The sequence below is a fragment of the Agelaius phoeniceus genome, chromosome 13 (assembly GCF_051311805.1).
Source record: "Agelaius phoeniceus isolate bAgePho1 chromosome 13, bAgePho1.hap1, whole genome shotgun sequence".
NCBI lineage: Eukaryota > Metazoa > Chordata > Aves > Passeriformes > Icteridae > Agelaius > Agelaius phoeniceus.
The window spans coordinates 12,131,493-12,155,097 of record NC_135277.1 but is presented as its reverse complement, the minus strand read 5'-3'; the positions used below and the strand labels follow the sequence as shown (position 1 = coordinate 12,155,097).

At 41.9% G+C, this 23,605-nt stretch overlaps 1 protein-coding gene across 2 annotated transcripts in view; it reads left to right on the top strand.

The window, feature by feature from the left end:
- MYO5A (myosin VA) overlaps positions 1 to 23,605 on the top strand; it is a 101,121-nt gene that overhangs the window by 62,638 nt on the left and 14,878 nt on the right. The window contains exons 15-30 of one of the 2 annotated variants that reach the window (XM_077185682.1): positions 1,921 to 2,082; positions 2,607 to 2,704; positions 3,310 to 3,396; positions 3,486 to 3,594; positions 4,369 to 4,580; positions 5,447 to 5,603; positions 9,131 to 9,370; positions 9,870 to 10,118; positions 11,219 to 11,312; positions 12,006 to 12,154; positions 13,305 to 13,418; positions 15,558 to 15,704; positions 16,444 to 16,497; positions 17,813 to 18,040; positions 20,624 to 20,724; positions 23,161 to 23,359. In XM_077185682.1, the coding sequence (XP_077041797.1) occupies positions 1,921 to 2,082; positions 2,607 to 2,704; positions 3,310 to 3,396; positions 3,486 to 3,594; positions 4,369 to 4,580; positions 5,447 to 5,603; positions 9,131 to 9,370; positions 9,870 to 10,118; positions 11,219 to 11,312; positions 12,006 to 12,154; positions 13,305 to 13,418; positions 15,558 to 15,704; positions 16,444 to 16,497; positions 17,813 to 18,040; positions 20,624 to 20,724; positions 23,161 to 23,359 (2,400 nt within the window). The remainder of the gene's footprint in view (positions 1 to 1,920; positions 2,083 to 2,606; positions 2,705 to 3,309; positions 3,397 to 3,485; positions 3,595 to 4,368; positions 4,581 to 5,446; positions 5,604 to 9,130; positions 9,371 to 9,869; positions 10,119 to 11,218; positions 11,313 to 12,005; positions 12,155 to 13,304; positions 13,419 to 15,557; positions 15,705 to 16,443; positions 16,498 to 17,812; positions 18,041 to 20,623; positions 20,725 to 23,160; positions 23,360 to 23,605) is intronic. The other variant, XM_077185683.1, reaches the window with a different exon arrangement.

Sequence of the window (23,605 nt, the reverse complement as noted above, 5' to 3'; positions counted from 1 at the left end):
CCTTCTCTGTAAATCCACCCACAGAACCTCTGTGAAGTAGTTCAGGTTCCATGCATGTATCATGAAAGCAACACAACAATCCTGGGCTTTTATGCTTGCTGCTTGCATGGTTGTTAGAATTTTCTGTTGTGGCTCTGTATTGAAAGAAATGATCTGTAAGATTGTTAGCAGCATGTGTGTTAGGTGGTCTGAAAAAATTAGAGGGAAGAAATGCTTCCTTGCTTGTTTTCTGTCACGTGAATTATCTACCCTTTGATCAGTGTTTTCCTCTCTTTGAACACTCTTAGTGTTCTGAGAAACAAAGAAAATTGATGAGATACTAAAACCCAAACCAAACAGGAGTGGTCCTGCAGTTTGGATCATGCTCCACTATTGCTGACCTGTGCTGGAGAGGCCAGACATTGTTCCTTTCTTCTACTTGGAGTAACTGGGCCAGTGTCTGTGAAAATAGTGCCTTTGACATGCACTTGCCCATTTTTGCAGGCAGATTTTCCCAGGGCTGGAGAAAGAGAATGATCCTTAGGTATGGACAGCTTAGAAGAACTCATGCATCTGCAGTTGAGACAGTGGGAACCCTGTTCCTACCCCCACCTCTGGTGTGTGGGAGCATCAGGAGCTTCAGAGAATCACATTATATTGAAATAAGTTTGTGTACAGGCTGGGAACACCTGGCTCTGTAGTGCCTGTGCCCACCAACTCACTGTGTCACAGGCAGCTGACAAAGAGCTGCTACCCCAGCCATCCTCAGCTCTGGGCTGAGCCAGTGGAAGGAGAGTAAATCACCCTCAGGAAATGTCCTCCTTCACTAGCTCAGGTGAGATCAATCCAAGGAGATCAATACTCCCTTTTAAGTTCAGGAATTTAGGGTTCTTTTGTAGCATCCTTAGTCATTTTGTTATGCTGGAGTGCTGTGCTGGGTGCTGCTGGGGAACATTTGATGCCCTTTTCCAGCCCCTCTGGCACAGCCACAGGGCACAGGTGCCATTTTGTTGTGCACTGTGTTCCATTGGTTATTGTGTCTGCTCACCAAGTTTTATGAGACAAAACCAATTTTTTAATTTTTTAGGTTGTGCTTGGCCCAAGTGCTTTCTAGTACTGAAAAATGAATGTTCCTGTCTCTTGGGGAAAAAGGCACAGATGCTAGATATAAAATTATTCATGGACAGGTAGAGAGGTTCAGATTCTCTTACTCATAATGGTTCTGAAGAGCTGTAGTTGTCAGTGGAAAGACCTGGTGGTGTTATTTTTAGTTATAAGTTACTTCAAAGCAGCTGTTATGTATCAGTATATTTTGTAGCCATTAGAGAAAGGGAAGCAGAAGTCCTGTGGTATTTGGAAGGACATTTCAGGTTTTTCTTCCACTCCCACTGGCAGGGAGTAGATCTCAGTCAGATAAATTTGGCTAGTGGGGTTTTTTTTCAGTTGATGGTTTGTCTGTTAAGCTGATTATTTCAATTTGGAGTGATAAAGCAGGAATCATCTTTGCTGCCTGCTGCTTTATTCAGTGTCCCAGATACCTCTCAACCACAAAGGAGAGTGATGCACCATTGGAATAAGAGAGGACCCTGTAGTTTCCTTCTTAGATCAAAGCAGCTGTTTATAATTGCAGCTGGTACTTAGGAAACTGCTGTTGGTATCTAACAGTTTCATATGGCTCTTGTTGGCTATAAGAAAAAAAAAAAAGAGAATTTTATCTTGAGAAGGAGACTCACTGATCAAACCCACAAAAGTTTTGGCATTAAATCATGGCCCACTCACTGTACCACTTAGCCTGTCTGCTTTTTGCATTTGCCCCCTGTGAAGTTCACCAAAAATGCAGTTCTTACAAAAGCTGAGCGTGGAATTTAACCTTAAGCACAAACAGGTACGATTGCTTGCTGGATTCTCACCCTCTGTGTATTTTTTATGCTGTTACACCAGTTCAAGCTGCTGCCAGAGTTATTCCAGGATGAGGAGAAGGTGCTCAGCCCCACATCAGCAGCCCCTTCAGGGCGTGTGCCTCTGACTCGAATGCCTGTCAAACCTGCCAAGGCCAGGCCAGGGCAAGCCAGCAAGGAGCACAAGAAAACTGTGGGACATCAGGTGAGTTTGAAGATGCAGCTCTGTTACAAAATGTTTCCCTTCACCTCCTGTCTCATAGGTCTCAAAGTTTGCTGGTGGCTCGTGGGACCTCTTATGATTTTGAGAGAGGTGCAGCTTATTGTGACTTACAGCTTGGTGCAAATAGTCCCGAATTACCAATGCACTGTGGGGAATTTTTTTTTTTTTTTAATTATTTTTTATTCATTTTTTATTATGATGCCCAACCCCAAACTGATGCTTTTCAAAACAAATTTAACATGGATGCTGAGAAGTTTTGAAAGTCTTAAACTGGGTTTTTTGGATCATGTGCCACTTTGTCTGATTCAAATCCAAAGTGAGGTTCAATCCCCAGAAAACCTGGTTCCAGTTATCAGTGGCCAAACATAAAATATCTGCATATCTTTACCATAATTAAATTAAAAGTATGCAAATCGAGTCTGTTTTCTGAGGTTATCTCAAAGATGACTGAGCTTGTTGAGGCCATTCCCTGACTTTTTTTTTTCCATTTCTTTTTTTTCAAAAAGTTTCGAAACTCTCTTCATCTGCTGATGGAAACCCTGAATGCCACAACTCCTCACTACGTGCGCTGCATTAAGCCAAACGACTTCAAGTTCCCGTTCACGTAAGATGCCAGTTCCTGTGGGGTTTGGGGAGCCCCTGTTGGGAGGGATTGCCCAAGGCCACTGAGGATCAAGCTGGACCTTGCTCACTCAGGAGTGAAGTGCTGTGTCTCCTTTCTCTGGTTATGGATTTACTCTGCTGTATGTGTATTACAGCAGGAGATGTTTGGGGATGAATAGAGGGAGAAATGCTTCCTGATGCCTTTTTTTTTGTTTATGGTGATATGTAAGAAAAAAGTTCCAACATTTTCATTGCTAGCAATTTCAAATGTAAGTGGGGTTTGCACTTCTTGAGCTGGAATATGCTTTGTCAGATTCCAAAGCCTTTTTCTTTTTTTTTTTTTTTCTTTCATATATGGGCTTACTTAGAGTTTTTCTCAAAGCCCAGGCACACAAAGGCTCCTGTAGCTCTTGTGCTGGCCAGCAGGAAGTGCCAATGGGCTCAGACAGTTCTCCAGCCAGGCTGTCCTCTGTTACCCTTGAGTTTCAGGAGCACCTTACCAACCACCCATCACACTCCCCCTGCTCCCCACTGTGCCACTTCCAGGACCCCCAGATAATGCAAGCCCAGTCCCACATCCCAGAGCCACCTTTTGTTCCTCCCTAGGTTTGATGAGAAGCGGGCAGTGCAGCAGCTGAGAGCCTGTGGTGTGCTGGAGACCATCAGGATCAGTGCTGCTGGCTTCCCCTCCAGGTGTGTTTGCTTTCTTTGGACTGCTTCCTGCTGCAGTTCTTTTTGAGGTAATGTTCATTGTTAGCACTGGTGCTCTGCCTTTGGGACAGGTGGACGTACCAGGAGTTCTTCAGCCGTTACCGGGTTCTGATGAAGCAGAGGGATGTCCTTGGTGACCGAAAGCAGACGTGTAAAAATGTCCTGGAGAAGCTGATTCAGGTACCTGCACTTAGAGCTGAGAGCATTTGGAGTCTGCCTGAATAGAGACTGTATCACTTACTCCCTCATAGCTAGACTATTTTAGTACCTTTACAAAATACTAAACCACAAATGTATCCTGTAGCTCTTTGACTGCTGTTCCTTTCAACTTAGAATCAAACAGCCAACAAAATTAATTTTTTTTTTCAGTGTGCCTTTGTATATTCTCAGTTTTTCCCTCAAAGGAGTACTACAGCTTGTAGACATAAAATACTATTCTCTTTCTGGTTCAGTTCTGAAATTTCAGATGTGTTTGAGCAGCAGCATGCTTTGTTCTGCCCTAGTCCTGATACAATAAGTGATTTGTACATGTCTGAAGCCCCAGCTGCCTTGTTTGCACTGTGTAATGTGGTTGAAGATGGACCGTTCAGAGGGGTCAGCTACAATTTAAACAGAAAATTGTACATGTGCACTGCCTGTATTGCTTTCATCCTCTGGGCCCCTTTGTCACCTCCTGTAGCCTTCCATTTTATCATCTTTGTCATTTTCATCTAAGCAAAAATCTCACATTGCCCCTTTGGGCCATGCTTGTGGCCTTATTATATTAATTTTAAACAGAATCATACAGAGAAAATACCCTTCTCCACTACTTAATTTAAGTCTCAGATTACCCAAAATATTCCACAGATAATTTTGCCTCTTGACTAACTGTGCTTTCATTTAGCCCTTCGTGCCTTTTTTTTATGCACTAACACTTAATGCTGTAACTTATCCTCTTTTTACCTTTGAAAATAGGACAAGGATAAGTACCAGTTCGGTAAGACAAAAATATTTTTCCGGGCTGGTCAAGTAGCCTACCTGGAAAAAATAAGGGCAGATAAGTTGAGAGCTGCCTGTATCCGCATCCAAAAGACGATCCGGGGCTGGCTGATGAGGAAGAAGTACATGCGGATGAGGAAGGCTGCCATCACCATCCAGAGACACGTCAGAGGGTACCAGGCACGATGGTAAGCACTGCTCAGGGCAAGTGCCACACCAGCCCCAGTCCAGAGCCCTGTAAGCAGGTTATTTAAATGTGATACACCTGTTCTCGCCTTCCTATGCTGCCTGAGAGGAGATGATTTTCCAGGGAAATGAAGGAAGTTTAATATAATGAGTGTGTCTGTCCTGACTGGTTTTGACCTTTCTGAGAGGACAGTAGCACCCTGGCTCTATGATGCAGAAAACAAGTAGTACTAAGGAGATATGTTGCAGGTGAGGTAAAGCAGGACTCAGTCCTTATTGCCCACTTTCCATGTGCCCTCCCAGCTGGGTCTGTCCTGCTGGAGAAGCCATTCCTCACCCAGGGTGCAGCTGTAAAGGGACATTCGTCAGTCAGTGACTTGTTTGGATTGACTTCTGAGGGATGGCCATGGGGCCAGAGAGAAGGGCAGGAATACAGGTGGTATTGTTCAAAGACAGGGTGGTGATGAAGGCTGTAATAACCAACCTTCAGAAAGAGGCATATGTCATGATGCTTTGTAATTGTCTTACTGCAATAGCCAAGAACAAGAAAACATTTTCTGCTGGTGGAGGTTGGGAGAGTAGATCTGGAAGATGACCTAGAGGAAACAGCTTTAAAGTTGGAGAAGAGGTGATGAGAAATTAAGCTGAGTTTACCTTGTCAGTTGTTTAGTGCAGTTCTTAGGGGAAGTGAAAATGTTTCCCTGTAAAGCTTTGCGAGGTTTCTGTTAATTTGTCATTCTGTTGTATACAGCAAGTAAAATACTGTGTCACTGACAACACTAAGAAGAAACTAAAAATACAGGCTATTAAAAAAACCCCAAGCATTCAATCACATAATTACAGGTGCTGTTTGTGATCTTTTCCTCAGCTATGCCAAGTTCCTGAGGAGAACACGAGCTGCCATCACCATCCAGAAGTTCCAGCGCATGTACGTGGTCCGCAAGAGATACCAGTGCATGCGAGATGCCACTATTGCTCTCCAGGCCCTCCTGAGAGGCTACATGGTCAGAAACAAGTACCAAATGGTAAGAAATCACAATGTACTTTTTCTCTCTTCCTTTATTTCCACACACTTTCAGGACAAAGCTTCTCTGTGGTGTCATCTTGGGAATCTGAAATGTTTTGTGTGGATGCTCTTAGGTTTTGTGTGATGCACAGACAAAACAGCAGAGCATGGATTAAGGGACAGCACCTGGAAATGTGAAATATCTAATACTGCCATCAAGTTGTCATTGTAGACATATCCTCATTGTCATCTAATACAGGCGTATTTAGACTTTCAGTGCAGCCAGTGGAGAATCCAACAGAGATTTACAGCATTTCTGACTTGTTATATAGAACTTTGAGGCACTTAAAATAAATGCTGAAAATGGCCTTGCTTTAATCTCTCTCAGTCCAAATCAGAATTGCTTACATCAATATACATGTGATGCACTCACTACTGGTCCTTTCCCATCCCTAGTTTCAGTGATTCTGAAATGTCTTATGGAATTATGTTAGCAAAGAGATTCCCACAAAAATTGGATATTGAAAGTTATCCATGGGTGGAGTGGTTTAGTTTTAGTTTTTTAATGTATGTTGGTTTTGGTGTGGGGGTAAATTGATATAACCCCGTCCTAGCGATATTGGTAATATTTTCCCGAATACGCTTGATAATAAATTATTCAATTGAATAATTTGGTTTTCAGTGGTTACAGGGCTGAAAACAGAATTATGATTCCAATTGCAAAGTGCTGATATGTTTCATAGCAGTTTTATCTACAAGAAAAGTTTTAACCAGGCTCAAAAGTCAGCCTGTATTTCACTGAAAAAGTAGCTGAGGGATTTGTTTTCCCAAGCATGTAATTGTTAAGGGCATGCAGCCAAAAGCCATCTGATGCTTAGGTACCATATCTTTCTCTTTTATATTTGAAGTTTCTTCATATTTTTCATTTGTATTAAACTTGCTACACAGTCATATGTGTAGTATTCTAACATAAACTAACCACAAAGTTGAAAAAAAAATAAACCTTGATAAGAATTTCTTAGTAGTAAGACCCTTGTGGTTGACTTGGCTGTTCTTTTATGTGGATATCCACTTTGCTTTTTATTGGAATCCTTAGCATTCTTGTTGTTACAAACTGTATTTGTGATGTTAAACAAGATGTGTTTTTAACAGTGGTCTGACAGATGTGACACCTGGGTCACAGCAGTAGGTGGCCTAAAATCTTCAGGAAGATGGAAGTTGTTTCCCTATGCCTTGTTAGTCACATCAGTAATACACAGCCCATCTGTCTTGCAGCACAGTTTAATAAACCTGTTATATTCCCTCCTAATGGAGATGGCAGGTTTCTGGTGGAGTCCCTGGAAGGGGTGGTCAGACCTGCCTGTCAGGAGGATCCCCCTCAAGCTGTGAATTGTTCTCTGCAGTAAAGCATGACAGTCTGACAGTGCCCCTGCGGTGTGCTGTGTTTGTCTTGTCCTCCCAAGGTGGGATCTTACCCAGGCTGAGGTACAGGATGGCCAGAGAGGGAAGCACAAGCTCTGGGTGCCGTGGGAAGGTAAACACAGGTGTTGTGGAGTTGATGATTGCAGAAGGGTGAAACTGAAAGGTTGCCCTGTGACAGGAGAGCTGGGCTGAGCCCTGGCTGCAGTAATGTGTGGGACACGTGTTGTTCCTTAGGATTGTGAAAGGGACCTGTTGTTGTTGTAGGAAGAGAGGGCACGTCTTGAGTCACGTGGGCAGAACAAGGAATTTAGTATGGTTGAATCATCTGTTTCACACATCCTGGGGAAAGCTCCTGCCTGAGACATAGCAGCGTGCTTCTCAGCTGGACAAGGAGTCTAGTTCCCCCACAGCTTTGACATAAGCTTTCCTGGGATATAGCTGGTAGATGAAGTAACTTTCCTGATCCTCTCACTGTACTTTGGAGTGGCTTGTTTCCTCCCTGGGTTGCATGGATGCAAGAATTCCCTGGCGGATGAGGACCATCCCTGCGCCATGGAGGTATTTTACAGGGCTTGTTGCTTTCAAACTTGAGGTGGAAATTGTTGCTTTCAAACTTAGGAGGTGAAAATTGTTGAAAGCTAGTTGTATTCCAGTGTTCAGGCACCTGCTGGGAGCCTGAAGGAGTGTTCCAGAAAATGTGTAAGGACGAGACAGGAGGCAGGAATGCCAACTGCATGGCATGCAGTCAGGAGGACTTTGGCTTTTGACCTTGCTGTGCTTTTCAGAGAGCTGCTTCCTTACCTTGGTGTGCTGAGCAACTGAGTGCTGGGATTTCCAGTCTCATTTTTAATTCAGAAATAAATGCTAAGGGAGAAAGTTTTTATGTATTACAGCCTTGCCACTTTGCCAGTGAATTTTAAATTCATTGATCTGAAACTGTAATGCTTCTAACACATTTCAGTTCATTTGCTAAGCAGTCTAAAAGAAAATAAAATTACTGTTACCTGACTAGTTTGTCTTACCAGCTTTGTGGTAAATCAATGTAAGAATGTGAACTGCCTATGATATTTAAACTATCAATTCTGAGCATTAACATGAAATCCTAAATAATTTTGTTCTTTAGAATAAACTGTTTTATTTGCAGAAGCTTTATTAAGTGAACTCTAAAGCTCTCGGAGTACTGGAAGCCTTGTGGATTTGGGCAGGCTCTCCATGCATATCTCATATAATCTGCTTGAATTCAGAGGTTCCAGACCTGGGAGATCTGTGATTGAATTAGTGGGTGAAGGATCCAAAACCAAGTGGTAGACTCTTCTAAGCTGAACTCCCTGGCTAACACACATGACTGGTTTATGTTAGAGATTTTTTTTTTTAAATAATATGGATTTTTTTTTTACAGCTCAAAGCTATGGTTGAAATTTCTGCCATCAAATAAATTCAAATTACTACACTACGAATTTCTTATTAGAATAGATGGAAATTTTTCCATGCTGGCAAGCCTAAGATATGTCAAAAAAGGCAACAAAAAAATCCCCAAAACAAAATAACACAAACAAACCAAAAGCTTCTGACTTCTTAACAGCTACAATTTCCTCTGGGAAATGCAGTACAGACTGCATTGCATATCAAATGTGGTAATTTTAAACTTTGTATTGATGAACTCTATGCAGCATATGTCAATGATTCTAAAGTGTTTCAAGATAAAGTTGCAGTTTAAAAAAAAATATTGTATTTGTAATCTTGCCAACAGGTACTATGTACTTTTGCAATTAGCTGAGCACTGACCTCAACACAAAGGAATGCCTGGTGCTTCCATGTGCCTCCAGTTCTTTTTGTCATGTTTTCCTCATGTTCCTCCAGTCCTTCCATGTGCCTCCAGCTCTCTTTTGTCATGTTTTAAAAAGAAAAGGGTTCCTTTTCTTTTTACTCATTGTTGTTCTTGTTCCACTCTTCTTTCCCTCTTATTTTTAATTTGAAGTTATTCCATTTCTTGCTACTCTTCCCCAGAAGTTTCTCTTTGCAGGTGAAGGTATCTCAGTGTCCCTTGTTACAGGGGGTTCTGTGCACTGCACAGGTGCAGTTTGGAGCTCTAACCCTGTGTTTCCCATGTGTTTCCCCCTGCAGATGCTGCGGGAGCACAAGTCCGTGGTCATCCAGAAGCACGTGCGGGGCTGGCTGGCGCGGCGGCGCTACGGCCGCACGCTGCGCGCCATCGTCTACCTGCAGTGCTGCTACCGCCGCATGATGGCCAAGAGGGAGCTCAAGAAGCTCAAGATAGAGGCCCGTTCCGTGGAGCGCTACAAGAAGCTCCACATCGGCCTGGAGAACAAGATCATGCAGCTGCAGAGAAAAATTGATGAGCAGGTAAAAGCTCCCGGCCTCTGGGAACACCTGTCAAAGTTGTGGTTAGCTTTCTCAGCGCTGTGGGCATTCACAGAGTGCACTGAATTTTCATTGTAAGGGCTCAGTTCTCTTTTCTCATGAAGAATAGTGATAGGAGAGAAGGGGAGGCCAGAACTGGAGCAGTCAAACATCCACTTGTTCCTCTCAGCAGAACTGAGAAAAACTCCCACTCGCTTAACGCCAGCAGTGCGTTTGAAGCACGTCAGTTGCTCTGTTTTAGGGGAAGGTGGGGTGATCCTGTCTGATGTATGTGGGCTCTCCATCTGATTTTAGTTTAGGATGTGCAGGCTTAGAGACTGGACTGCTCTGTCACCTCGCTAAGCAATTCTGCAAAACCTTTTTGAAATGGGGAAGCTGCTCCTGTGCTCCCATGCCTGGGTGTATTGTGTAGGGAAGGAAAAGGCTCCCTTGGACCAGAACCTCTCTAACAGCCGCTCTGTCTGCGTGGTGTTTTGCACAGAACAAAGAGTACAAATCCCTGCTGGAGAAGATGACCACCCTGGAGGTGACGTACACGACGGAGACGGAGAAGCTGCGTGGTGATGTGGAGAGGCTGCGGCTGAGCGAGGAGGAGGCCAGGAGCGCCACCAGCCGCGTGCTCAGCCTGCAGGAGGAGATCGCCAAGCTCCGCACGGAGCTGCACCACACGCAGGCCGAGAAGAAGAGCATTGAGGAGCGCGCAGACAAATACAAACATGAGACTGAGCAGGCATGTATGGGGTCTCAGATGCATGAGAGGATTTGCAGGGGCCTGGCGTTCACTCAGGTTTTGCCCAGGCTTGATTTTTTTCACCTGTATGGCTGGTATTTTTATTGTGTTTTTATAGCTGTACAATCCTAAATAGGCTTGGTGTCTAAATGGCTACACCTGTGGTAGAGATATATGCTAAATCCATCTAAATCCATATATTGTATGTAAATATATGTATCCAATCTATTCAGATTTTGATACCGAAAGCATTTGCAAATCCAAATCCTTGAGCTTTCTGACTTAGTCAGAGGTAGTGAATTCATTCATTTTACCTGCCTAGAGAGAATAATCACATAGATAGCAGAAATCTGTCCCATATTCAGTATTGAAAGGTGCTGCTATATCCTGCCTAATGTAGACAGCCAGCCTATTCAACACATGTGCACAGTCTAGTTCAACAGGTTTCAGCTAACCCCTTTTCTTTGCTAACCACAAACATATCAAACAGGCTGATTTCTGTCAGGAGCACTTGCTGATAATGGTGCAAGTTTTGAGTATTGGAAGAGCCAATCCATCATGACGTGATGCTGCAGTGACAAGGTTCAATCTCAGATAAGCATAAGGGAAAATATGAGTAGGTAAAGCAAAGTGAATGCATGGTAACCATAATCAGAGACAAATGAGTACCTGGCAAACCTGAACACAGGTTAAGTGACACAGCTTTAGGGCACAGCAAGATGTTAAATTTTGGTGTTACCCAATGCAATGGAATTTACCATAGAACTACCAGATGTGTTACTATTTTATGAATATTTCTGTTTTAATGAGCCATTTACATCTTTGGGACTTTACTGAAAAATACATGGCACTGTGGAGTGCTTCAGGGCAGTTTTAGCATCTGATCAGAAATGGGGCTCAGAACATACAGGGGAGTCAACAGTGGTACATATTTAAGAAATGTAATTTGGAAATTAAGATACAACTTAGTTCACCAGTTCCACTTTGTGAAGAACAGTTTAAGTATTTGAACTTCTGTTACAGCAAAGATGCCATTGTTGTTAGAACTACTGATGGAAGATGAACTGCATTCTGAGTCAAATACTTTATTGTCTCTGTAGCTGGTGTCAGAGCTGAAGGAGCAGAACTCATTACTGAAAACAGAAAAGGAGGAGCTGAACCGCCGCATCCATGACCAGGCCAGGGAAATAACAGGTTGGCTCTGTTCTCTTCATTCAGATTCTCTACTCCATGCTATCTAGTAAAGCAACACTCTACTGCATGGATTGGGCTAATTTGCCTTAGTTTACATTCCTTTTTGTGCATTCATCTCTTTTTTTAAGAACTTGCAAACATGAGAGTTATTTACCATTTGAATTTCCACGAAATCCTAAAGGGTTTGGGGCCTTTTTTAGGGGGCTGACTGTTCCAAAGCACCTCAATTTTTAAAAGGCAGCTCTGATACTTAATACAGTTTATCCACTACAACTTCTCTGGCTCTGTGACTGTGTAGGCAGCAGCCAGGAAAGCTTAACTCTAGATGTGAGGGCTGTGATGAAGGGAGCTGTGATGAGGAGGACCAGGATGCTTGAGGTGTAAAGCACCTCACATTTTGCTTTACATAGCACAGCAACGGGCTAGTGCCTCTTCTTCCTTCCTCCTAGAATCACCTATGGAAGGTATTAGCAGAATAAATAACTTGTTTGAGTGAGCACTTCTGTGCTTGCCACAATATTGCTTTGGCCCTTCATGTTTTTGGCTGAATGTTTGCCCAGAGAAGCACAAACACCAGCTTCAAACGGCAGGCTGTTCCTCAGGTGCAGACACAGGCCTGTACCTCCTGCATGGGTGCCCTGCATGGTGGGAAGGGCTGGAATTCTCACTTGGGATCCCTGCTGTGTGTGGCAGAGTCGATGGAGAAGAAGCTGGTGGAGGAGACGAAGCAGCTGGAGCTGGATCTGAACGACGAGCGGCTGCGGTACCAGAACCTGCTCAATGAGTTCAGCCGCCTGGAGGAGCGCTACGACGACCTCAAGGATGAGATGAACCTGATGGTGGTGAGTGGCTCCACGGCTCAGAAATCCAAAGCTGTTTACACCTGTGTTCAGGCAGAGTCTAGGGTGTGGAATTTGCAGGCTGCCCCAACAAGGGAAGGGATGAGAATCTTGATTCCATGTGTCAGAAGGCTGATTTATTATTTTATGACAGATATTATATGAAAAGAAAATGATATACTAAAACTGCACTAAAGAAAGAGCAAGGAGACATCAGAAGGCTAGCAAAGAAAGGAATGAATGATAAAATCTTGTGACTGCTCACAGCCTTGACACAGCTGGACCTGTGAATTGGTCATTAATTAAAAACAACCACAATAGACCAAAGATGCACCTATTGGTAAACCATCTCCAGACCACATTCCACAGCCATCAGATAGTTATTGTTTACATTTCTTTTCTGAGGCTTCTCAGCTTCTCAGGAGAAAAATCCTAGCAAAAGCGTTTTTCAGAAAATATGTCTGTGACAGTAGTGGGATAAGTTGGTAAGTGCTGTCAGCTGTATGTGTTGGTCACCTGTACTTGAAAGGAGAATTTGTCCTTTTAAATCCTGTTTATTTTGATTAGTTCAGCCAAAACAAGTACCTTTAAAATTTGTTGTTGATTAAAAAAAAAAAAAAATTGTCACATCTGTGAAGAAGGCTGAATTAATTTCTGCTGTGACTTTCCTGGTGGTATTACTTGTGCTGTCCACCCTTATTTTTCCCTCAAGTTATTCACATCTGCTGGGGTTGTTTGAGCCATCTTCATCCAGTGATAAATTTTAAGTAGTCCTAGGAATGTTCTATGTGGCAGGAATATAAACTATTCCTCAATAGAATGTCTGGGAAGTTAAAAAGTAAAAAGTTAAAAGCTGCCTGTGCTTCCTGTAATCTGAGTGTTTCTTTCCCACAAAGTGCTGCATCCTTGTTTGGTTCTGCTTTCTGCAGCACTCCTTGGTGGTGTAGGGTCTGACCTGTCTCCATGGAGTTGAGTCCTAACTATATCTCATAGGCTTTTAGGTCTTTGGAGAGACCAGAATCAAAAATATTTTCTTATTAATTTTGATAACTGAGACATAACACCAAATATTATAAGCTGAGCTAAAGCTTGTGAAGAGACAGTGGCAGGGAAAGCCAGGTACTGGTACTGATTTGTTCCACTTGCACTTCAGAGCATCCCCAAGCCTGGGCACAAAAGAACGGACTCAACTCACAGTAGCAATGAATCTGAATATACTTTCAGCTCTGAGATCACAGAAGCAGAAGATTTACCACTCAGGATGGAGGTAATGTTAAAAATCCCCCACAACTTTTCACTGATACGTGGTTGAACTCATTCCTTTCTCTTTTTTTTTTCATAAGTGCTTCTGAACACCATATCCTTACACTGAGATATCTAAAGCTTTAATCCAACTTTCTCCATTTCCTTTTAGAGAACACCTATTCCTTAGTTATGATCCTGTGTAAAAAGACTGTCAAAGTATGCTTTGAATTTTTCTTGTATTACTGTAAGCACAGAGTAGATACTTGGTGATCCAGCTGATTTACATCTGTGAAACATTTGGTTGTCAGTGTTGGTAAGCACAATCACTTATTCAGGCCAAAGTGGGAGCTCAGAGAACCAGTGAGACTTCCTGAGGAGCCTGCCTACTGTATAGGCAATGATCTAAAATGGCAAGCTGCATCCTTAGTAGCTACATGGAATGAGCTTCCTGTTGGGGATGAGAAATTCATGTTGGATCAGGTTTTCTCTATTTCATAGAGAGGAATCAAACTCACAGAATGGGAGTTTCCTTTGCATATGCAGCAATACAAATCCCAGAGTGTTTGGAAAAATGATCAGGAAGATGTTCAAAAATGTCCAGAAAGATGACTTGATTCAGCTAATGAATAATAACCATAAATCATTTGTGGTGCAACTCCAAGGCATTGCTTATAGTTTCCAAGGTAACTCCCCTTCCAGCCCACCCATCACAGTGGGACTGCAAACACAGAGCCCTCAGGGTGGAGGTCTGGCTGTGCTTGGCACTTTCCAGAGTTAAAGTTTTCTCTGTGCATCTCCTTAGCTGTAAGCCAAGCACAGCACACCCTGTGTGCCCTCTGCCTGGGTTAGGGATCTGCAGGGTGGCTTTTGACAGGCTTGGAAAGCCTCCACAGAGAATGATTTTCTGCTCTGGATGCAGATATCCTGACGCACTGGGGCTGGCACAGCCTCTCTGTGCACTCTGTCATCATTTGCCTTCCCACTTATGTTTCTCACCTTGCATAACGGTTTCAGGATGATGCTCCTACATTCAAGGGTAGTCAGGAGGAGGACAGTGCAACTACATGAGATGGGATGTCACAGATGAGCCAAATGCCAGCTTTTCCTTTGGCTGATAGACTTGCTGAATTGCTGTTCCAGAGCCAGCTTTGGGTTTTAGAATATGAATGAAGAAATGAACTCACACAAGAGTGTGAACAAATGCAGCACTCTTTTGTTTAACCCCTCAGCATTCTCCAGTTCCAACTCTAAACTAACAATATAGATTAATTATACAAAACCACATTAAAAAGTCAGGTCCACCTCAAGGCAAACAAGTAAAGCCAGAAAATTCAAAAGTCTCTTTCCATTTGCCTGAGCTGTTGGTGTGGTTTATGACTCTTCCCCTCAACAGTAAAAGGAGATGAGGTGGAAATGGCTGTGCTTGCTTGTCTGATAGTCATTAATATTAATTTTCTACTTCCTTTTATAGGCTTTAAAATTTTATGGTACAGTTCATGGTAAATACTTTGATCTTCTCAGTACATAAAGTACAAAAAGGCTGATGGACAATTTCTAATGCACCTTCAGATTGCAAACACTGGTCCTTGCCCAGAGAATAGTGAAGAAGCTGATGAATTAGGCTCAGAACAGGCTGTATAATTAGCACACTAAAAACAAAAAGGCATAAAATATATTTTCTGTTACCAATTTTTTGTATCATATCCCACTAAATTAACCTTCAAATTGCCAGAGAGATTTCTCTTTAGCTAGAGTACTTACTAAAGAAATCATTGAAAACTAAACCAACACACAAAAAAGCCCTTATTTAGAGTTGTTTCCAGGTGAGTCTAACCACAAACTTTTTCTTTTTTTTTACTTTCCCCCCTTCAAACAAGTAAGACTATAAGGTATGCTTAGTTTTAGCCCTCCTGTCTACTAGGTAGTGCCTAGTGCTTTCTTTTGCTAGGCTTTAGGTGTAGAAACATTTTCTACTAGTAAATCCTTTTTTAAAATAGTGTTTGATAGCTGATGAAATATTTTAGGTAGTCAATGCTCAGAATCAAGTAACATCTCTGTGTTCCTCTCTTTCCCCAGTCTGTTTCCCATCTTTACTCACGGTTGTGCTTCCTTGTGCTGTGGAAGTGGAATCGTTCTTGACTTGCCTCTGTTGTTTCTGAAGCAGGAGCCTAGTGAGAAAAAAGCAGCGCTGGACATGTCTCTGTTCCTCAAGCTGCAGAAACGGGTTTCAGAACTGGAGCAGGAAAAGCAGTCCCTGCAGGATGAACTGGACAGAAAGGAGGAGCAGGCTCTCCGTGCTAAAGCTAAGGTGGGCTCCTTGCAGCTGATCAAATGCTGACACCACAGTGTCCCTTCTTGTGAATCAGTAGCTCTGTGAATGCTGACTGGCTTTCACTAAATCTTTATCTTCCTCTAGCATTTGCTTTGCTTAATGACAAGTTTCATACTGGTGCTTAGTTCTAGGGACTGCTTATTTTGTTTTCCAAGGTCCTTGAGATCCTCTCGTGGAAGACAAAACAAAAAGTGCTTGGGACTTTGCTTAAAAAAAAAAAGACTGAAAGGCTGTTTTTATTAAGGAATAGCCATAAGGAAATTGAATTAAATGATGGGGAGAATGGGTAATTACTCATTTTAGGCAGAAGTGTTTCAGCCAGGATACATAGCCAATGCACTGGGCTTAGACACCTTAGCTGATTGTAATGTCAATTCTCCTGATTTGATCTCCTTAAGTTCTTAGAAAATTATGAAACCAGTTTTGGCAATTGTTTCTTATTATATTTCTACCAGTGAATTTCTTTAGCATAGTGGGATTCATCCTGCTCTGTCTCATTGCCAGTGACAGTATGTGATTTTATTAATATTAACCAATTAACCTCAGAAGTAAAGGGGACAATGCCAATATTCAAACTTACTGAGATGTCTAAAGCAGTTAGCAGTACCAGAATGAGTGTTTTACAGTTTTAAAGGAAAATAATTTGAGTTCTCTTTTGTATTTCTACCTCAGTGAAGGATTTTTAGTTTTCACACTTGTTTGTATTTGTTCATAGGAGGAAGAAAGGCCTCCCATAAGAGGTGCAGAGTTGGAGTATGAGTCGCTCAAGGTAATTCTAAAACAGAGGTTTCTGGGTTTTTTCTAGTAGGACTCTTGCCACCAATTGTGTGTGCTGGCATAGAAAATTACATCAGCCCTCCTGTTTCCAAATAGTAGCTGGAGGAATTAGAACAAATATTCCCCAGCAGTCATTTCATTGTAGGATTGCTCTTTTTGAGGTGTAGAATGTGTAGCTGGGGATACAAAACAAATAGATCCCCTAAGCCAGGGGGAGTTCTCTGTTAAAACACTTAGTACAGCTTGCAAGTTAATCTTAGCAAAAATACAGTGATAAATGTAGGTCTCTTTTTCAGAAACATTATTTAAATTTCTGCCTATCTTAGACCACTAAAGCTAAAATATTTCCTAATAGTGATGCAAAATTTTCTTAGCCTGCTGACCACTATTTGTTGTGAACTTTTTTTCTTTTTGCTAAGGGGAGAATAAGAGGCAAAAAAGATTGGCAATTCTGTTTGCCATCAAATCTGTCTGATTCATGTGAGTGTGCTCTGATGTCAGAACCCAGGACATCCCTCTGGCTGCCCTGGAGGGCTCGAGCCCCTAGCACAAAGCTAAAGACACCTGTGCCTTTGATTTGAACCTATGGAGAAAATTACCAACTTTATGTGAAGATTTACAAGCCATGAGAGTTTAAGTAGAATGATAATTTGTCACAGAGTGAAAAAGTAAAATGTTGGGGGTTTTTAGAATGGGGATTCAGAAGCCAAGATGGAGGGATTTGGGCGTGCCTTGTCCTTCTTCTTTCTTCTTCTTAGCCTCCATCTTCTGTGTGATGGTGGCACTTTTGGATTGGTTTAGAGTAGAAACACACTGTCTAACATAGGTGATAGGTATTGGAAAATTATTGTAAATAAAGTAGACGTAGTTTTTAGTATAAAAAGATAACACCGCCCCAAGGGCAGTCAGTGTGCCATGGACTGACTTGCTAGACAGACCTCAGCAGGCCAGAGAAAGAATGTTCTAGATAACAGAGAGTAAACAACCTTGAAAACCACAGCCGAGGAATCCTGACTCCTTCTTCGATCCCGGGGCTGGGAAAAAGAGACTTTTCAACACCTTGGGGTCATCTGGGCCACAGGGACTCCAAGACTCTGGTTTTGCATTTCAGACAAAAGGTTAGTCCTGTTAGTGAAATCCTTCCAGCCACTATTGACCATAGTCAAGGGGCCAGGGATACAGGGGAGATGGATGGATTTCTTGCAGCTGCACATAATTTTTACCATTTCTGTCCATAGTTTTGTACCTGTGGGTTACAGACATGTTGCAGTGCTGCTGGGTGACAGGACTGTCCTTGTTTCTTACAGCGTCAAGAGCTTGAATCTGAGAATAAAAAACTGAAGAACGAGTTGAATGAGCTGCAGAAGGCCCTCACAGAGACACGAGCTCCAGAGGTGACTGCTCCTGGTGCCCCAGCATACAGAGTCCTCCTGGACCAGCTGACCTCGGTCAGTGAGGAGCTGGAAGTACGCAAGGAAGAAGTTCTCATCCTGAGGTCTCAGCTTGTGAGCCAGAAAGAGGCAATTCAGCCCAAGGTAAATCACACTCAGCAGGTAGGAGAGTTACACTGCATCATTAACATGCTTTATTTATTAACAGCCTGCTTGAAGTGGCAGAAGAAAGTAGTCTAGGTTGGAAAATCTTCCTAAGTGTAATCCGTTGGTCCATTATTAGTGCACAAATCACAGCAGTCTGAATTAGGAGCTTGTATTAATCACCCAGTCTGGGGTTTCTCTACCAGCACTCATGTGAAGGTGTACCAAAAGTCTGATTCCCCCTCAAGACTCCTTTAACAGTGCACAAATAATTCTCATTGGGAGCTGTGTCATTTCTCTAGTGCCTTTGGACTGGAAAATTGAAAGGAATTTTCAGGAATTCCTTTCAATTAATAGTTGAGCAAAAGGAACAGTTTGTTTACATCTGTATGATTGCAAGTCAGTAACATTTGTAAAGATAACCTCTGAAGATAAATAAATTCCATATTACTGCTTGATAGGTGCTATGTGCTTTTATTTAAAGAGGAGTAGATTACAACCACTGAAATCATCACCTAAAAAGCTCTGATGACATAGTTAGGGAAGTAATAGCTTTGCAAATAAGAATCATTCAACCTGAAAAGATATCATGCAAATCAAGGAGCTAGCAATTTCCACTGAACTGAGCTATCCTGTGTGTCATAACTGCAGCAAGGAATGAACAGATATGTCATCTTTCCTTTGCTGCTGCAAAGTTATGTCTATCTTTGTCCTAAGTAAATTGGGAGTTTGTGGTGCATGAAGATGATGTGTAAGTCTTGTTTTAAATGATTGACTGCAAAGAAAACAGAACACATTTTTTGTAGTATTTAGAGCAATGTAAAGAAATACTTAGTAAATCTTTCAATAACATTCTCAGAGTGGTGGGATGCAAGGGTTGATTTTACAGTGGCTGTGAGTATGAGGGAAATAGGAAGGTGACCTGTGGGATGGCCAGCAGCCAGTTTGCAGATAGCTTCTGCTTTTTAGGTTGGGCAGCTGCAGCACAGACAGATTTTTTAATGTTTTTTTTCTCTTCTTTCTTGCCTACCAATTTGATTGCCAGGAGGATAAGGTACACATTTTCTTCTACAGTTACAAACCAGAATTTCTAAATACTAAAATAATCCTCAACAATATTGAGCTGTCATTTCCCTGCCTCTTAAGTAACCTATGTGTTCTTGCATTTTACCTTGAATTATTGAATAACTTTTCCATTAATTCTGTGACCTCTGCATCCCCATCTTCATGCTTTGCACAGGGAAACAAGTTAATTCAAAACAAGCAGATTTTACAGTTTTGAACTGTTGGTTTATGACAACCTGAATATGAAAGGAAGGATTCAGGAACTGGTGTAGTCAGCTCCATCATGTTTCTTGCTGAGTATATTTGAGGGGTAAGGACAGTGATCCAGGGAGCACTGTGATCTGGGAACCAGGCCTCTGTTAACTTGCAAAGCCCTTATATTTCACAACAAATTAGGTGTCTATGGTATGAAGAAGTACCTTACTTTAGAGTGTTTGCTGTCCTCAGCAAGCAGCAAACATTGTGGGCTCACATTGTCATCTCTGGATACTGGATGGGAATTGCTGCGTGTTTGATTAGAAAATGTAGTTGTACACGTGTAAGAGTATAAGAAACTGAGCTGACTCTAAATGAGAGATGTTCAGACTGCTAGAGCTTGATAGATTGGCAGGTGAGATACAGCACTTTTACTCTGGAGTAAATTATTAGTAGAAAAACCTCAAAGTCTCATAAAGATGTTGGGAATAATTCTTTGAGGAGCTTACATATTTTATTGTTTTTCATACTGGATAACACAAATCATACTAGACATAGAGATCTAGGCTCCATCATTTATCCACAAAGCTGTTATTGTAAATACTTCACAAAATTGTGCTCATGAAAACAGCATCTGCTTGTTTTGAAAGTCAGAATTGCATCTCTTATGTTCATTAAAGTCCTGTGGTACTCCATGGTAATGACTCAGATCAGACTGGCCAAGGTGACTGTAAACATCTATTAAGTATTTCAAGTTTTACTGAAGAAAAAGCAAAAGTGGATAATAAACATCCAAAACTGAAACAAAATGGTACTATGTTGCTATCTAAATTAGAAAATCTCAAGCTCTTGTCAATTCTTTTCTGCTTTGACAGTGTATTTAAAATACATGAGTGAGAAATAGTTCTTATTTTTGAGCTTTGAAAGACTCCATGTAATGCTATGTTTAAGAAATGTTAATAGAATTAAGCTGGCAAAACTATGCTGCTTCAGTTTTAGTATTAGCAGCTGTTCCTGGTAATTTGAATAAAATGCAAATTCAACATTCTGTGAAATTTATTTTGTTCCTTTTATGTGATGAACAAATGGAAAGAGATTAACACATGTACCCACTTACTAGACAGACCAACAGTTGACCATTTTGTGTGCATTTATTTTAAAAGATAAACCAAATGGACATAGAAATTATGGACCAACCTCTTGCTCAGGTACCCACAGTTATTTAATGTGGCTACTCAAGGATTAGTGTTCCACATGAAGAAAACATGGATTCAAGGAGCACTTATGTTGCTAAATTTACTGGAATTGCCATTCTTTTTCCAGCATACAATGACAGATGCCACAATCCTCTTGGAGGATGTACAGAAGATGAAAGACAAAGGAGAAATAGCACAGGCATATATTGGACTGAAGGAAACAAACAGGTACAGGTTCTTTCTTTATTCTGTGGTCACTTGGGGTCGGCTGTGGCACACTGTGTACATTGTGTTTGGTCAGTTCTATCCATGTATGTCTGGAGAACACTCATAGCTGGGGTTATAATTTGATTTCATTAGGAAAATTGTTGTTGCACTATTTGAAAAGATTTGGAAATAATGGGGAAATGTAAAATCAAGCTTTCTGGATTTCCATCGTAGCCTCTAATGGTAGCATGGCCCAGCCTGGGTGCCATTCCCCAGGCTGGTTTGTCACCCTCTGAACCTCAGTGGTCACAATAGTCTGTGGCAATGTGTTTATTGTAACAGCACAGAATGCTGTAACCAGCTGGGCTGTCGCTGAGAGCTGAATTGCATCATGAAGAAGAAAAGCACATAAACAAGAAAAGTAATTTGCTAATTTTAGATCATTTTTTGTTTCTCTTTTATGGTAACTGTAATATAGTGTGTAATGTCCTTGCCATGTCACCTCATCACCATCACATATATCTCTTGTATTTTTTAAACACGTTTCTTGAAAGGCAATCTCCCCAGGACTATCATATGCTGAATGAGGACGGAGAACTTTGGCTGGCTTATGAAGGGTTAAAACAAGCCAACAGGTTACCAGACTTCTCAGAATGGTTTTTTTTTCCTTCATTTGCATCTTCTTTTCTAGCTAACTGTGCCCCTTGCTATGGGTTTGCTTTAGCTACAGTACTTCTATTGCTTTAACAGCTAGGAAAAAAAATTCAACGCAAATTATAGAAATTAAGGAGTCTCCTCAAACCTAGTCCCAGAAGCTTCCCCCTTGTCAGGTTTTATCATTTAAAAAGTTTAAGATGGCACAACAGCCAACACAATTCATAGGAGTATTTGCACAAAAGTAGACTGTAAAATACCAAAAGCTCCACAGGTGGAAAGCATTTGTAGCCATGTACTATTTGTATGCCTTTACACCAGATTTCAGAATTGATGTTCCTCACAGTTTTTCAGCCTAAAGAAGTAAAATTATTTTAGTAATTATTAAATTATTAAGTAGGATCAGTGTACTCTTAAATTTCAAACTGATATGGGTCTTACTCTCCTTGTGTCTCAAGGTCAGTAAATTAAACATTCTTCTCCCATGTCTCTCCATGCCAGATTCAAAATGTAAGTCACAAAACAATCATGAAAGAGAAGTCATCTTTATTTCCTCGTGGTCCTGTTGGAGCCCCAGTGGGACCACTGTGGTCTCTGCAAGGACTGTGCTGGTCATGGGGTGTCTGGCTCTGTGTGCTCGTTGGTATCCCTGACTTCCAAAATGCTTCCTAGTCCTGCCCTGACAGCTAATTCACTGCACAGCCCTGCTGATGTGCTTCAGTGGTAGCAGTGACTACAGAAAGTGGTATTTTGCAATGACTGCTATAACTAAAGTCCTTCCTTTTCTGTTGCTAACACATTCTGCCCCTAACATTGTTGTATAACCTTGTGAAGATCTAACCCAGAGCAAGTGTTCTGCAGACAGGATGGGAGTTGGTTTGCTCTGTGCCTCTTGTCCTGGCACTGTAGAGACAAGAAGTTTTATATTAAATGGCAGAGCATTGCAGGTGAATGACTGTTTACCCTTGTGTGCTTCATCAGTCTAGTTACTAATAAGTGTTCCTGCCTTATGCATATTTAAACCCTGAAATATTGTTTAATTGAACACTGGTAGTCACTAGTATTGTCATTTCCTGTGTGTGTACAAAATTATGAGTCAGAGCCCTTGGACAGTGCCTTGCAAGCAGGAGTAGATCCCCAGCACTGCCTGGCAGGAGGCTGGTACGTGTTATCCCCACTTCACAGTGAGAAAAACTTGAGATGTGGTGTGCCCAAGGGGAAAGAATGAGTTAGTGGTGAGGATAAAGCTCCTGGATTTCAGTCCTGAGTCTGATTCTGTTGTTGACCTTTTGTGCATTAAGGACAACCCTCTGAAAAATGTTGGGTTTAATGCAAAAATAAAGATTATCCACGTGCATTTGCAATTAAGCTGAAAAAGTTAACTCTAAAAATATTTTCTATTGTTAATATTGCAAGGTGCTAACTTAAGTGAACATAGTGTCATCTTCATCTAGGATTATTTGATTTGTTTAGAGGTAAAACCTCTTTAGAGCCCCTTCAGTCAATCTGAGAAGACTTAGCTTCACATTTATTGCCACAGTGGCACCCTGTACAGTCTGTGTTCAATCAAAGGAAATGCAGAGCAGTGTCACAATTAGCTTCTCTCTCTCCACTTTTTGATCTTGCCAGCTTAATTTAATTAGAAGGCATACTAAAGGGTTTAAAGAGTACTCTGCCTTTTTCATTTTCCTTTGCAAGCCATGGCTAATTGTTCCTGAGCAGCAGCTAAAGCTTTACACTCCCTCTGAGAGCCGGGGATGTAACTTTGAGTTGCTCACACAAACTGTTGCTCACCCTCCTTAGGCTGCTGGAGTCTCAGCTTCAGTCTCAGAGGAAGAGCCACGAGAACGAGCTGGAATCTCTGCGGGGTGAGATCCAGAGCCTGAAGGAGGAGAACAACAGGCAGCAGCAGCTGCTGGCCCAGAACCTGCAGCTGCCTCCCGAGGCGCGCATCGAGGCCAGCCTGCAGCACGAGATCACCCGGCTGACCAACGAGAACCTGGTAAGGAAACAGGGCTGCAGGAGCACTCACACACCTGCCACACCTCTGGCACCTTATCATCCTTCACAGGGCAGCTTCCTGCAGAAAAATTGCACAGAGGTGGTGGTTTTCTTGAGTGTAAGCTAATGGGAGATTAGCTCCTGGAGTAATAATGTTTCAGGAGATTGGTCTCAAGTTTGGGGCATGGAGGAAGCTTGTGGATCCCAGCTTCCAACTGGTGAGTTTAGTCATGGCTGAATAGAATGT